General features: G+C 41.5%; 1 protein-coding gene across 1 annotated transcript in view; it reads right to left on the bottom strand.

The window, feature by feature from the left end:
- LOC373215 (scavenger receptor cysteine-rich protein) overlaps positions 1-15,567 on the bottom strand; it is a 60,915-nt gene that overhangs the window by 21,624 nt on the left and 23,724 nt on the right. The window contains exons 9-20 of the mRNA XM_030999845.1: positions 15,018-15,326; positions 13,713-14,015; positions 12,432-12,538; positions 10,053-10,257; positions 8,643-8,966; positions 7,903-8,277; positions 7,319-7,467; positions 6,527-6,740; positions 5,443-5,778; positions 2,527-2,871; positions 1,599-1,919; positions 535-882 (exon numbers count right to left, since the gene is read on the bottom strand). Coding sequence (XP_030855705.1) covers positions 535-882; positions 1,599-1,919; positions 2,527-2,871; positions 5,443-5,778; positions 6,527-6,740; positions 7,319-7,467; positions 7,903-8,277; positions 8,643-8,966; positions 10,053-10,257; positions 12,432-12,538; positions 13,713-14,015; positions 15,018-15,326 — 3,336 coding nt within the window. The remainder of the gene's footprint in view (positions 1-534; positions 883-1,598; positions 1,920-2,526; positions 2,872-5,442; positions 5,779-6,526; positions 6,741-7,318; positions 7,468-7,902; positions 8,278-8,642; positions 8,967-10,052; positions 10,258-12,431; positions 12,539-13,712; positions 14,016-15,017; positions 15,327-15,567) is intronic.

The following is a 15,567-nucleotide window of genomic DNA, read 5'->3' as shown; positions in this document are numbered from 1 at the left end:
AACTAAAGATGACAGAAAATTTTTAATCCGAGTCCAAACAGAAATTTTGACAAGCTAGTTTTCGTGAGTGAGTGCATGAGCTGCATGATACAGGTGAGTGAGCTGAAGACACGGGAGAGCTTCGGCCGGCAAAGTGCTTTGTGAAGGGGCATAATTTATCGTGACTGGAAAAAAAAAACTCTCTTCCCTTCAAAGTACGAACGTAGTTTAACTTCAAATAGTAGATCCTATTCTTTATTTGCATTATGTGATTCATGTTGAGATACAGAGATTTTCGAAAACCATTAAAAGTAGCATTTTGAGGACTAAAAATATCCTGTACCTGTGTATAAGACGCACCCCCGACTTTTGATTTTTGCCGACGGAAAAAAGGTGCGCCTTATACACAGAGATTTACGGTAATGTTAATTTATGCAGATATGTCACACACACAAAATCTACAATGCTGTTAGTACAAACAAAAAACAAAGAGTTACTACAAATTTTCTCAAAATAACAAAGAAAGGTGAAAGTGAATGAGGAAGCATTATATACCTGTATCTTGTGGTTGGCAAACCACCTCCGCCGTTGCACACGTTTCCATGGGTGTCTGAAGAACCTGGTAGTTGCACTGCAACAGGTTGATGCTGCTAGCGTTGCATCTGACACCAGTCACCAGCATAGGAGCTGGTCCAACGCTCAGACCAGACCCTGGCCTCAGGAGCCCTGGGGCTCTGTTGAGGGCTGGACCGAAACCAAGTTGGTGGCAGACAACGTCGGATTCGTTGAGGGTCCAGCCCCTTCCACAGACTGACATCCAGGTGTTGTTGAAGAAAGCTTCCACTCGCCCTTCCAACGGGTTTGCTTCTGCACTACCAAAGAGGCGGACCCCAACATTGGCCTCTGGGGTGGTGTAATAAAGAAAGGATAACATGTAAAAGTCAACTTTGACCCCAGACAAAAAAATTAAATCCTTAAAGCTTATCTGCCATAGTTTACAGGAGGGATTATACAGTCCTGCAAGGTCACTGGACAGGTGGTTATCTCATCAACTCAGCTCTCAGTTAACATAAGAAAAAGAGGATCATGGGGGACCAATGGTCACCGATTAGGTATTGTTTGTTATATAGAGGGCGCAAGTAGCTACAAGTAGTGCAGTGGGCCTTTAAATGAATAGCTCCTTATGTGTCATTCTGCATATAGCAATGCCAACCTCTAACCCAGGGGTCCATTCAAAATGAAAATACTGCTAAGTATAAAAAGTAAGGCTAATTGAAAGTCTAATAGCTGGGCAGGGGAGCTATGCTCCATGACCTTGGATATGGGGTGACCAAAATAAAGAACTTGGCAATAAGATAGAGCATCTATCAAATCAGATCTTAATATCTTTTAAGAAACTGTATGCACCTGATTTCTCTTATAAAAATAAGCAAGATTTTGTATTATATTCTTCAATGCTGTGATGGTAAAATACAAAGAATCAATAAGACGTCCCTCATTTACATCTTTTTTCTATTCTCAGACTGTTCTGTTGCAGTCTTTTGGCCTTTTGGTTTTACAATGAAAAAGACAGGAAATAGGTCGACTCCTGTTCTCTTTCATCTCCTTATATTCCTCACCGGTTGTAGAACACTCCACTCCACCGACGTTCGTTGACTGGCAGGCGCCCAGCATGGCTCCTCTGCACTCCAGCAGGTTCAGCTCGCTGCCATTGCACTGTACACCACCAATACCTGCAATCACCGGGGCAATCACCTCGGCGGTGTAGACACGGGTTGCATAGCCAAGGCCCATCTGACGGCACACCACCATACCATCTTCGATGGACCATTCGTCTGAGCAGATATATCCCCACCGGTCATTGACGGAGATGTTGACAAGGCCAGACCCCTGGTTGGCTGACTCAGAGATGAAGGACACGGAGCCGTTGGTACCTAGACCTGCATGGGCAGGCAACAAGAAATGCTTGAGGATTAGGGGAGGAAATCAGGTATTTGAGACAAAAAAACAAGAGTTATCATCATATGCTATTTATTTTATTTTCAGGCAGAGGCATCAGGGCTCAGACATCATGGCCTGAATTCACAAAGGACGTTTGTTGACAAACCTAGGTTTATGTGCGTCATATTAGGCGTTTCAACGCGTTTCAAGCCAAGGTTTGTAATGACGTTAGTTTTAGTGATTTACAGTTTGGCAGGTCAGAGGGTACAAAGGTCAAAATTACAATTGACCTCAAGTGGATGTGGCTTAAGTGGTCTTTCCTTTTGTCAATATTACAGGGCTATTTCCAACCCTGAAAGGGGCGTGGGGGCATCATGGTAAATGCCTTGTGTATTTTGAGCCATGATTTCAACTTGGATAATCAATCTGGGACCCGTTTAACAAAGCCTTTTTTCAATGACAAATAACAAAAATCAGTGACAAATCTGCTAAAAAACAATCAGAAGCAAGGATTTCAGTAGCTTATAACACAAGTTGTCATTTATCACTAATGACAAGTTTTGTGAAACGCCCCCCAGAAATATTGCATTGCCTAGGAAGCCCAACCTGCTGTATAGCAGACGACTGCTGCGTCTTCAGAATGCTGGCAATTATGGTTCCCTGGTGGATTAGCCGGACAATCCATGATGTTGGTTTCCGAACCAGAACAATCGACATTGTCCAGCAGGATCGGACCCGCCCCGGAGCCAAATCGGAAGGAGGAGGTCATCGCCTCGGTGGCATTGAAGAAGCCTAAATTACGACAGACAACGTTTCCGTCCCTCAGGTCCCACATGTCGTCGCAGATTGTGCCCCATTGAGTGACGTAGACCTCCACACGGCCTTCGTGTGGGCCTGATCCGCCTACAAGACGGACGCTACCTCGCCCTATAACTCCGGTCTGGTTGGTACCTATGGTCACAAAGGGTATCAATAAGGTCATGGCCTCAAAGCTTTACAAATAAGTCCAAGATGCTGCTTGTAAGTATCAGCTTGCATGGTGATGTAGATATACAGTAGGCTTGAGGATGCACCATGTGAGAGAGAGGGAGGATTGAGGAGTCCTGAAAAGGACTCTCTGTAATCTTTATTGAGAGTGTGTAGTCCTGAAAAGGACTGTTTGTGTAGTCCCTCAAGAAAGATTACCGAGAGTTCTTTTCAGTACTCCTCAATCCTCCCTCTCTCTCACATGGTGCATCCGCAAGCCTACTGTATAAGTCCAAGATATTATGAAATAAAGCATAAAGCAACAATGAACATAACTTTTAAGAACCATTTTCCTTGATAGTTGGGCATATCCACATTGTAAGGGAGCTACATGTATCACCTTAAAACAGTCATTAGATTAACAATGAGCTTTGCATTGGTTTTTGACGAAAAGGTTATGAACTTGCTCAAATGCTCAAAGTCAATCGTCTCTTCCTCATATTTCAAATCTTTTGATTCTGTCTTTATTTTAAATAAAGAACCCAACATACTGTGAATAAAGAAGTAAGAATATGCTCTAAATAATACATGCATCTCACAAAGTGCTGTTTCAATTTCAGAATTTAAGACCGCTTTAACCATTACCATAAATGGCTTACTCCGCAAAATACTAAAAAAAAATTGATTCATGAATATTAGCAGAATAGATCAATTCAATTAAATTGTTACGCATACATGTACTTCTTGGACAAAATTTGGATTTTGAAATCCAAAGTACTGCAAGAACCCTATCAAACATAGGAAAAAACTGAAGCAAGGTGGATTCAATCTACACAACTATCATTTAAAACAGAATAAATGAACAGCTTATCTTTATAAGAAACATCACTAATTTTGAAGTAAGAAGATCCATTGCACTAGAAATGCAGGGTGGTATTCTCGAAAGCAGACTAATCATGGTTTAATCCACCGACTAAATATGGAATGCCAAGTGTCTGTATGAATATATTTTTGAATAATTTAATCTGTCACTAAATTAAAATAAAATATAATATCATTGTAACCCGTGGCATAGTAGCAGGGGAAACCACTTTTAAATTATTATGCCAGGGTTCAGATAATAATAATTATCAAAGGATTGACTGGCTTTACTCACATAGACCACCACACATTCTCACGTCTTATGTTGAGGTAAGTAGACTTTTAAATAATGGTCGATAGGAAGTATAATTATATTTACTTAATACATGGTCCTTTAATTAATATATAAGTATAACATTCATCATCATCAACAACAAATCGAACAGCAAAATATCAATCTCCTTTTAAATCTACTCACGGTACCGCTACTTAAATCAAGCGAGGGGGTGCGCGCGAGAGCTCTCTAAAAGTTCAACAACGAACTGGATCCGATTCGAAGTGCGATCGTCGTTGTCATCCTCTGGATGTCCAGTTGCAACTCCCTAGCTACGTCAGTCATGCTTCAGATGATTAGGCAATCACCACGAACACCGTCACTGCACATTGTTGAATCAATGAAGTTCTGTCATTGACTTATGAAGTTTCGTTCAGCATTCTGGGGCCGTCAATACCCCTTTATGTCGACTAGCGAAGAACGATGCTCTGTAGTTGTATTCTGATTTAAAGTCTTAGTGTTGCTCAGTAATCACAATGTTCCCATTCTGATTCGGCTTCGGAATCTGAGTTCTTAGTTCTGGGCTCTGTCACTATTCTCCGTGTTGATTCTCAATCTGACTGATATAGATCTTCTCAATTCTTCTAAGAGTCTGAGTTCTACATTTCGATTCTCAACCCGACTCCAACGATTCTTGTCAACTCTTCTCCGTTGATTATTCTTCGCCGATCATTCTTCTCAGGAGCTCTCCTCCTTACACGCACTTATATACCACATTTACAATACATGGACCAGTGCAGGACTTTCCTAAAATGTTATTGGACAACAGTTTGAGAAAGTGGGAAGGGTCATACAATATTCAATTCCCATTGGTCAACAGGTCCACTTCCTTTCATGTTCCCCCAAACTTGAATTCAGGGAAATCCTACCAGTCATACAGTATAGCCCGAAACATGACTCATAACTTTGATGGATTAGGCCATTTGACCAGTCTGTATTCCTGGCCGAAACCAAAACAATAATAAAATGGTCAAGGGTGGGTTTATGTTAACCCTGGGGGCAATATGTCTTTCTACACAGCCATTCTCAATGTTTTCAAAGTAGTAGTGGGCGTCATGATTCTCAGTATCATTATATGGCTGTATTCCTCTTTTGTTATGTACTAAATGTGAACAGAGTGAACTTTCCTTTAGGGTCATACCCTTATGGCCGTTACATCATTATTAATAAACAACAATATATCTAGGATATAATTATGTTATCATGGTAATTTAGGGACATATGAAATTATTCAAAAATATATTCAAATGGACATTTGGCATTCCATACTTAGTCAGAGGATTAAACCATAGACTAAAGTTAGTCCGCTTTTGAGAATACCACCTGCAATGTTTAAGAGGGGATGTGATTTGTCAACTCACCCGAGTCTGCTGGTTCACTGCACCTGACACCTGCATCCTCTCCATGATTGCAGTTCATCTGGGTTGCACGCTCGCACATTTCTAGACGGTCCTCGTCTCCCGTACAGGCTAGGTTGTCAAAATGGATACTTCCTGATCCTGCCCCAAAGTGAGCTGAAGAGTAAGCGGAGATGGCTGGCCCAAAACCCAGCTGTTTGCAGACCACTCCGGCTTCAGTCATGTCCCACATGTCATCGCACACTGTTCCCCAGAGGCTGTTGTGGAAGACCTCCACGCGCCCCTCGTACATGTTCTCCCCATTCCTGAGACGCAGATCGCCTGCTTCTGGTAGTTCTCCTGGCATTCAATGATAGGTAAGGGATTGCTTTACACAAACATTTTTTTTATAGATGATACATATTCCATACCTGCCAACATTTGAAAATAAGAATTAGGAATTTTTAAGACAGTATGCCTTCGAAAATAAGAAATCCACTTGCAGCCGCAGTGTAACTGGCAATACGCAGTAATTCTGTACCAAAAAGCTAATACAAATTTGCTACTCGATAATGCAGCCATTCAACGCACACAATAAGTGAACTCTTTTTTTTTTCTTTTTTTTTTTAATTGAAAAATCTGAATATTTCAGATTTTCAGGTCCTAGAAATCCAGAATCCAGAGAAACAGAATTATTCTGGATTATTTGTTAGGGTTGGGAGGTATGATATTCATGTACATAAATTTACATAACCAGTAATACACAATCATGATCACAAGTGATTATTGTCAGTGCTTTCAAGAAAAATTGGCTTACAATTTTTCCCCTTGATATAATAAGGTTATTCTTTTAATGGTGTCACAGTTGGGATCAGATAGGACTATATTAGGTGTCAACATGAAAGTTGGAACTGACTCTTTATGCTTGCATAATAAATTTCATCTCATTGCTTTCAACTGACTACCTAATCATTGATTAACAATCTAAAATTGTGTCATGCCAGTTTCTCTCGAAAAGCAAGTCTATTACCAGAATTCAACATTGACATTCACATCATGAACACACAACACATGACATTTGTTTCTAATTGCTCCAACATACGCTTACCGGCTGAAGTGGTATTGAAGGAGCACCTCACCCCGGCATCTTCCGAATGACCACAGTTGTGGACGGTTACTCCACTATGGGTGCACTGCATCAGCATCTCTTCGCTCCCTTGACACGCCACATTGTCCAGCATGATGGCTCCAGTGCCCCGTCCAAACTGGGCCATAGGGGTTGCATCCATGGCGGGGCCAAAGCCAAGCTGCCGGCAGACAACCTGGAGGTAAAGATGTCCATGTAAACAGGTAAGTTAATCAAAACAGAAACAAAGGTCTGCTTCGACATAGGAGTGGACTACACATTCTGATTTAGAGGTGTCGTGGTCAAGTGGATATGCCACCAGACTATGGATCACAAGGTCCACGGTTCAAGTCCCGCCGCGGCACTGATGTCCTTTGGCAAGACATTGATCTACATTGGCCACTCTCCACCCATGTGTTAAATGGGAACCCGGTAGGATGCGAAAGCTAATGTGGTTAGATTAGCAAGTGGCGCTTGTAAAATGGCGACTGGCTGGAATGCTCCCAAGGGAGTGGAAAATGTGCATACATTGTGTTGCCTGAATCCGATGACCGGGGTTATAATATGCTGCGCCTAGAAACAAGTATTAGGCGCATTATAAATGTGAGCTATTATTATTATTATTATTATGCCATATTGTCAAGTATGATGGCTCCAGTGCCACGCCCAAACACGATAGAAGTTAAGTTTGGAGCTCATGTCTTGAATTTAGCTTAGCAACATGGAACCCCCGACAAACAAAACAAAATATTTGTTGTGATTGGCACACTTTACCTGAGCATCCTGGATATCCCACATGTCATCACAGACTGTCCCCCAGGCATCATCAAAGTAGATTTCTACCCTTCCCTCGTAAATGCTTTCCCCCTGGACCAAGCGAACCTCTCCATCAGTAGCATTCCCTGGGGCAGAGGTTGGCATTGCTATATGCAGAATGACACATCAAGAGTTATTCATTTAAAAGGCCAGCTTTACAGATGGAAGCATTTCCTGGGGCAGAGGTTAACGGGCCCAATGCAGAATGGCACAGAGTGACATATTTTAAATGAGAATGACGAAAATTACAAAAAAAGAGCACCACAAGTGCCATTTTCCTTGCTATTAAGCCTGATCAAGGCTCTATTAGGGGTGTCAACTTGATAGAATCATCTGACATAGTAAAAATGCCGAGATTGTGGGTAACCAGGGATGCCAGTTAGAATTGATCAGAGGGCCTGAAAATCACCTAGAATGAGTTTGGACACAAAAAAGCTGAAGCATGGTATGAAAAGAACTCGCATCCCTGGGGTAACGTACATGTATGGAACAAAATATCTTGGAACTGCCCAACATTGGAAGAAAGATTAAAGATTAAAGACCTGGATCTGTGCAGACAACTCCTGCATCCTCAGAGTGGCCACAGTTGTGAGTTCCGACACCGCTGTGACGGCACTGAAAGAGGGAGAATTCTGTGCCGTCACACGCAAGGTTGTCCAGGTAGATGGGTCCAGACCCCGCCCCAAAGTTAGCCCCCTGGGGGGCGCGGATGGCAGGGCCAAACCCTAACTGCCGGCAGATGACGTTCCCCTCCTGGGTGTCCCAGAGGTCATCGCAAACTGTACCCCATTCTCCATTCAGGAAAATTTCCACTCTGCCCTCGAAAGGAAACAGCCCCCCAACCAACCGTACGTCACCGGGGGTGCTTCCGTTTGCGTTTGTTGTCATCGTTGGTGTAAGAATGGTGGTGGTATTGTCTGTGCAGTTATAGGAAAGATTTGAATGTCATTTATATCCAGTAATAGTACTAAGGGTCATTGTTTATTAAAGAATTCAAGTGCATTCAATTACCAACTCTATCAAACTAAAAATAAGAGTTAAAAACTAGATATACATGTAGTACACCATGATTAAATATTTCCTGAATGAATTCATGATGCATACGGCTTAGGGGATTGTTGTCCTTCTGGTTGACATGTATGACATTGCTAGTCACTTCGTTTCTACATCCACACCTTAGGTTTTTACGCCTACAGTTCTATCTTATTTTGGTTTGCATATGAAGTTTATACTGATAACATTATCTTTAAAGGAGGCATCAAAAACCTGACACAAAACATACCTGGAGGGATACAGGAAACACCTGCGTCCTCCGAGTGTCCGCAATTATGAACGCCGAAGCCGCCATGTTGACAGTTGAAGACGGTCACCTCAATTCCTCCACATTGGACATTGTCTAAGATGATGGGGCCGGTGCCTAGTCCGTAAGCTGCCCGAACCTTGGCTTCGAGGGCGCCGCTGAAACCGAGCTCGTGGCAGACCACCTCAGCATCAGACAGGTCCCAGCTGTCATCACAGATGGTTCCCCAGCTACCCTGCCAGAAGATCTCCACCCGTCCTTCGTACTCTGTTTTGCCACCCACTAGACGCACACTCTCCTCCGACTCTGGAAAACAAAAACATGGCAGATTTCATGATTATCAAGATATTTTGATGTCTGGCTAGAATGCTCCCCAGGGAGTGGAGAATGTGCATACATTGTGTGCGGGTAAGCCTGAATCCGATGGCTGAGGTAATAATATATATATATATATCTGTAAAGCGCTTTGAGAGGGCCTTTAATCCTGAAAAGCGCTATACATGTATAAGAACTAGCTATTATTATTATTCTGCACACCTAATGTACTGTTTGCTCTCTAATAATGTGGCCTTCATGCATAGTCAACAAGGAGATAACTGTACCCACTACAATAGCCTATGTACCGCACTAAGACAAAAAATTACTTACGGTATGCTAGGTACTCTCTGGATATCTATACCCTTGTACAAATCGAGTGATCTGGGGGTGCTTCACAAAACTTGTCATCAGTGACAAATGACAGTTTTTGTTACAAGCTACTGAAATCCTTGCTTCTGATTGGTTGTCAGCAGATTTGTCACTGATTTTTGGCATTTTTCATTGAAAAAAGGCTTTGTGAAACGGGTCCCAGGCCTTGAAGCATCCCAGGGAATAGATTTTCCATCATCTTTTATTAAAGTTAGCATTTTCCCTTTTACAAGAGGTTATACAGACTTTCGCGCCACGACAACACTCCCTCCCTCGATTTCAATGTAGGATCAGGTTCAGGTATAGTGTTTGGTCCATGCAGGCTGGAAGTTGGGTATATAGTTAGTGAAGGAAATTGACCAGGACGTTATAGAGTACTGAAGCTGTGACATCAAAATCTATTTTTATAGTTTCTCAAATATATTTCAGTGTTATTTGCTCTGGCTCCTAACCATTACAAGCCAGAGCAAATAACACTGAGTTCCTATAGGAAATATATTAATTCAGATGGTCATATCTCAGCCAATACTTAACATATTCAATTGGTTTTCGACATTTGGACATTATTTTTGATGCTCTTTTGGGAAATGAAGAAAAAATTGAGAAATTCTAAAAATATATTTTTTATGACGTCACACTTCACCACTCTATTGACCCCGAGCATGTGTCGTACAACCGACATAATACCATTAAGCAGATAGATACCTGCTGTTAAAGCGCACGATACGCCTGCATCTTCCCCATGGTTGCAGTTGTGATTGTTGAGTCCCCCGTTTGAGCATTGAGACAGGAGCATCTCTTGGCCCGTGCACTGGACGTTGTCGTAGACGATCGGTCCCGTTCCTGGACCAAATCTTGAGCTAGAGTAGAAGTACCTGGCGTAGCCATAACCCAGTTGTCTACACACAACCTGCGCACATAGTAAAGGATTGATTCATTGATTGATTGATTTATAAGTTTACTCTGATGCTATGAAATCAAGTAATTGCTTGTACATAAGGCCTACAAAAAAAGATGTTGTATTGCCTTAAGGTGCCATAACATGGGTCGGTCTGTCGGAAATCTTTTCGTCTTTTTTTCTCCTTCTTTGGGCTGATATTTCTCAGTTTTGAATGCTTCAATACATTTTTTTTGTAAAAACCAGTAAAAAAAATTAATTAAAAGTCGACCGTAGATTTCAAGATTTTGGGGTCGGTCACAAAGGTCAATACAACATCTTTTTGGTTACGCCTAAGTACTGGTAGTAATCCATGATCCTTGAGTTTTTCAGTCCTATACAAAGGACTTGGTAATTATAAAGAATTAAACCTCATTGAGGGGTACTATCACACTGACTTGGTTTCAAAGCCTGCATGGATCTCAGTTCTGAGGTCATTGTGCCTCCTCTCAAATTTGCATCAAACATGGTATTCAATATACATGTACATGAACAACAATGAATATTATTATTTGGGGGTAAAGCACACTTCTGATAAGAGCCCAGGAGCTAAAAACAAAATTGAAAAGAATCACGTACAACACGTACAGGAATATTTAAAACTAGATGGAACTTCGACTGCGCGCAGTCGAAAATGATGCCTCCGTCAATAGAGCAATTTTACAAACCAAAACAGAAGAAATTTTTCAAATTCAAGTTCAATTGTAATCCATTAACAGGTTCTCAGAGTATCGTGATTACAAGCAATTTCTCATATACATATATGACCCTTTGATCTTTGACCTCATGACCCTAAAATCTACTCAGTTCATTGGCTCTGCAAGATGTACTGAGTTAAATAGTAATCCATCTGTCAGTTCTAATGAGAATGCGTTCACAAGCTATTTTTGCACACATAATGAGCCCATGACCTTTGACCTTTGACCTCATGACCCAAGAATCTATTCTGCTCATTGGCTCTGCAAGATACATACATGATCTAAGTTTGGCAGGAATCCATCAATCGGTTCTTGAGATAACGCGATCACAAGCTGTTTTTGCATACATAATGAGCCCTGTGACCTTTGACCTTTGACCTCGTGACCACAAAATCTAGTCAGTTCATCGACTCTGCAAGATACATACATGACCAATGTTTGGCAGGAATCCATCAATCCGTTCTTCAGATAACGCGATCACGAACTGTTTTTGCATACATAATGAGCCCTGTGACCTTTGACCTTTGACCTCGTGACCGCAAAATCTATTCAGTTCATCGGCTCTGCAAGATACATACATAACCAAAGTTTGGCAGGAATCTATCAATCGGTTCTTCAGATAATGTGATCACGAGCTGTTTTTGCATACATAATGAGCCCTGTGACCTTTGACCTTTGTCCTCGTGACCCCAAAATCTAATCAGTTCATTGGCTCTGCAAGATACACACATGACCAAAGTTTGGCAGGAATCCATCAATCGTTTCTTCAGATAACGCGATCATGAGAACGGGACGTACAGATACTTCGTAACGGAGGCATAAAAAGTGAAAGATGGCTTTTGAGGAAATTCTAATAGAATTTCCTCAAAACGATCTCAGAAACTCAGGTTCATAACATTTCCCATCAAATTAGTTTGACAGATACAAGTTTCAATTACATTGCATGTTTTAAATCTTAAAGCCCCTCTACAGTATTGGGAGCCCCAGATTCGCCCAAAACGTGATGGCAACATTTCACTTAAATAATATCATGTGAAAGAGGATGTGATTTAAGACACACTTCTGCAAAGATTTTTACATAAAAAATGTGTTTGAAGACAAATATTGATAAAAGAATACCTAATTTGGGTTTTTTGTTATACTCAGAAAACCCAACTTTAAAGGAGCTTTAAACATCTACCGGTATTGGAAATTTTGCAGGATTCTATGAGCATTCTGATTTCCAAACAATTATTTCAATGTAGAGACGATTTTGAAGTTTAATGACGTTTATTTTGAAAAATATATTTGTGAAACAAATTCTACTTCACGCGATATTACAACCCTAAAGACTACATGTATATTTAATAAACCTGTTCACTACCAGATTCTGTAAAACCTCATAGACTTTAAACAGGGTACTGGATGGCCATCCGGTTCCCTTGATCAACGGGTTAACCAAAATATTACCTGAGCATCAGTAAGATCCCATAGGTCATCACAGATAGTTCCCCAAGTTCCATTTACCAAGACCTCAACTCTGCCTTCATACGGATTGCTTCCATTGATCAATCGGACTGCAGGAAAAAGGAGAAATCATTCGACACAGTCCTTAAAGCCCAACCGCACTAGTTTGGCCAAGGAAGGATTAGACCTCCCTGCATGGTCACCGACTGGTTATCTCATAAGAAAAAGAGGATCATGGGGGACCATGGTCACCGATAAGGCATTGTTTGCTACATAGAGGGCGCAAGTAGCTATAAGTAGTGCAGTGGGGCTTTAAAGTTCACTTGAAACTTTGAAAACTTTAAGGTGTACCGATCAACAAAACATATTCTGCTCTTGATGTAAATTAGGGTTTGATGTTGCTAAGGTGTGGTCAAGCTATGAGCTTCAAATGTTTCTTCTACAAAGAGATGTTGAAGTTTGCACTCCTCGTAAAACATCTTCTTGAGTACCGGTATACTACTTATGTGCTTACATACAGCTGATGCTTCTTATTTGTAGCTATACAACTTTCATCTCACGCAATCAAGATCAATTTGGTTTCATCAAATCTCTTCTTACATTGCGTTTATCCTTGATTTGCAAAAAATAATTCATAATTATACAACACAAATGGGCACAACATACAATGCACATTGTTACACATTTAACCATGACTGGCTTGTGTACAACTACTCCATTGTTGACTCAACTTTCACAGTCATTATCGCAAAGCTGATTTTGGGTTTAGAGATAAGGAGTTGCAACTGACCACTTGGTATGCAAGTGATGCTCCCCCTTCTCGAGAGTCTCATCTCAATCAGTGGAGATAAATTTGCTAAATAGCCCCCTTCTCAAAATTACATATTTATATTTGATATCACAAAAGTTATACATTAGGCTTGCGGTTGCACCATGTGAGAGAGGGGGAGGATTGTTACAATCACAAAAGTTATTTTTGGTTTCATAGAAAACAGATGCAACTCTCCAGCTGGGGTACAAGTGACACGCAGCTATCCTCCTCATAATTCCCATCCAAGCTAGTCAGGATAGATTTCCTACCATTATAATTTCCTTCTCAGAATTACACTTTAATCTTCAAAACTGATTTTGAAACAAACAGGGACCCGTTTCACAAAGCATTTTTTCAATGACAAATGACAAAAATCAGTGACAAATCAAAAGCAAGGATTTCAGTAGCTTATAACAAAGACTGTCCTTTGTCACTGATGATGTTTTGTGAAACGGGCCTCAGGTGCGACTTACCGGTTGGCGCACAAGTCACACTGACCGGTTGCGTACAGCTGTCTCTCTCAGGACTCCCGTTGCATACAGTCAGGGTGGACTCGGTCCCGTCGCATCGGTAACTCCTTGGGGTTGTGATGGCAATGTCCTCCGTGCCATTTGTAAGGGTTGCGTTGGCAGACATGGCATTGGCCATTCCAAGCTGCCTGCACACCACGTTGGCGTCGGCCATGGTCCAGTTGGAATCACAGATGCCGCCCCACACCCCGTCTCTCAGCACCTGGACGAATCCTCCGTAGGCACTGGTCCCGTTCACGAGTCTCACTATTGATAATAGTAATTTATGATGATAATTCAGTCAAACCTGCTTTAGTGACCACCTGTCTACAAAGACCACCTGTCTACAAAGACCACCTGTCTACAAAGGCCACATTTGTTGTTTCCCTTGAAAATGGTTTCTCATTGAATCATGCACTAAAGGAACCTGTCTACAAAGACCACCTGTGTACAAAGGCCACTTCTTGTGTTTCCCTTGGGCAATCGCTATAGACAGGTTTGACTGTAATATTAATAATACTACTACTAAGAATAAAAGCAATGATGTTCATAATATTAAGGTCATACATGTACCACCAAATTGAATAGGTCTACTGTCTGTGAGTACATCTAAGGTAGTGTAGGAGTTTAATTATCTAGCCTGTAGTTACAGCATTTAAAGTAAAAATGCATTTAAAGTAAAAACGCTGGCTCATGATTAGGTCTGTCTTTATAAGGATTGGGTTATTTTTCTCTACCAAAGTACACCTGGGTAGAGAGAGAGAACTTTAAATAAAATACCTTGACAAAGGACATGCCATGGCCACGTTCAAGCAGTTCAATGTCCAATTATCCACATCAAAATATTCACTAGGAAGAGGACAGGGTATTGAAGGCAGTTAACACCCACATTTCCCCCTAATTGCTTTTCATATTACTCCCTACAGACCAGTCCTGTCCTTAGAACTTATCCAGGGCGGTGTTTCACAAAGACTAAGATCAACTTTAAGTTGGACTTAACTATGGCACGCCTTTCATGCCACTGGTTGCTCTCACCATTGGTCTCTCAATTATGATCTTTAGATAATAATTTTTTCTTCAATAATGAACTATCAAAACAGGTAAATTCTGTAGATTTGTGGCCACGATTTGTACATCCCTTGAGAAACCAATGCCAGGAATGGTTAGAGGAACTTGTGGCATGAAAGGCCTGCCATAGTAAAGTTACACTTAAAAAGGATCTCAGTCTTTGTGAAACACTTCCCTTTTATATCTCCTCATACTACTCACAGGGTAAGGCACACTTAACGGCTGCTTGCTCTGGACATCCATCTCCAGTCAGGGGTGAGGTCTGGCACTGACCGAGGAAGGCTTCGTCCGACAAGCACTCGACGCCGGACAGGAAGATCATCTCGTTGAGGGTCACGTTGCTGTAGCGGGATGCGGGAGAGACGCTGACCGCGGGTCCAAGCCCGAGCTGACGACACGCTACGTGACCGTTGGCTATGTTGAAGTCCTGGAAGCACACGGCACCCCACTGGCCCTTGACGCTGATCTCAAGCCTGCCCTCGTTGGCAACTCCTCCGTCAATCAAGCGAACTTACATGGAACAGGAATGATGGAAGAAAACTTAGAGTCACCTTCATGTCAATATTTCATTTAAAGGAACGAACTAAAGAACAATCCGCTGAGTGGCTGTCAGACAAGCGTTTGCATGCACACATGTCATAGAGCAAACTTCTACTAACTCATTTCTACAGACGGTTTTGATTGCTGTTTACATGTTATACCATTTTTCAAATGCAGGGATTTCTCTCTTCATCGACTGACAAAAAATTGT

Source organism: Strongylocentrotus purpuratus, unplaced genomic scaffold (genome assembly GCF_000002235.5).
Source record: "Strongylocentrotus purpuratus isolate Spur 01 unplaced genomic scaffold, Spur_5.0 spur5_contig_861, whole genome shotgun sequence".
Lineage (NCBI taxonomy): Eukaryota > Metazoa > Echinodermata > Echinoidea > Camarodonta > Strongylocentrotidae > Strongylocentrotus > Strongylocentrotus purpuratus.
The sequence above is the reverse complement of the archived record's forward strand: the minus strand, read 5'-3'. Positions and strand labels throughout refer to the sequence as shown.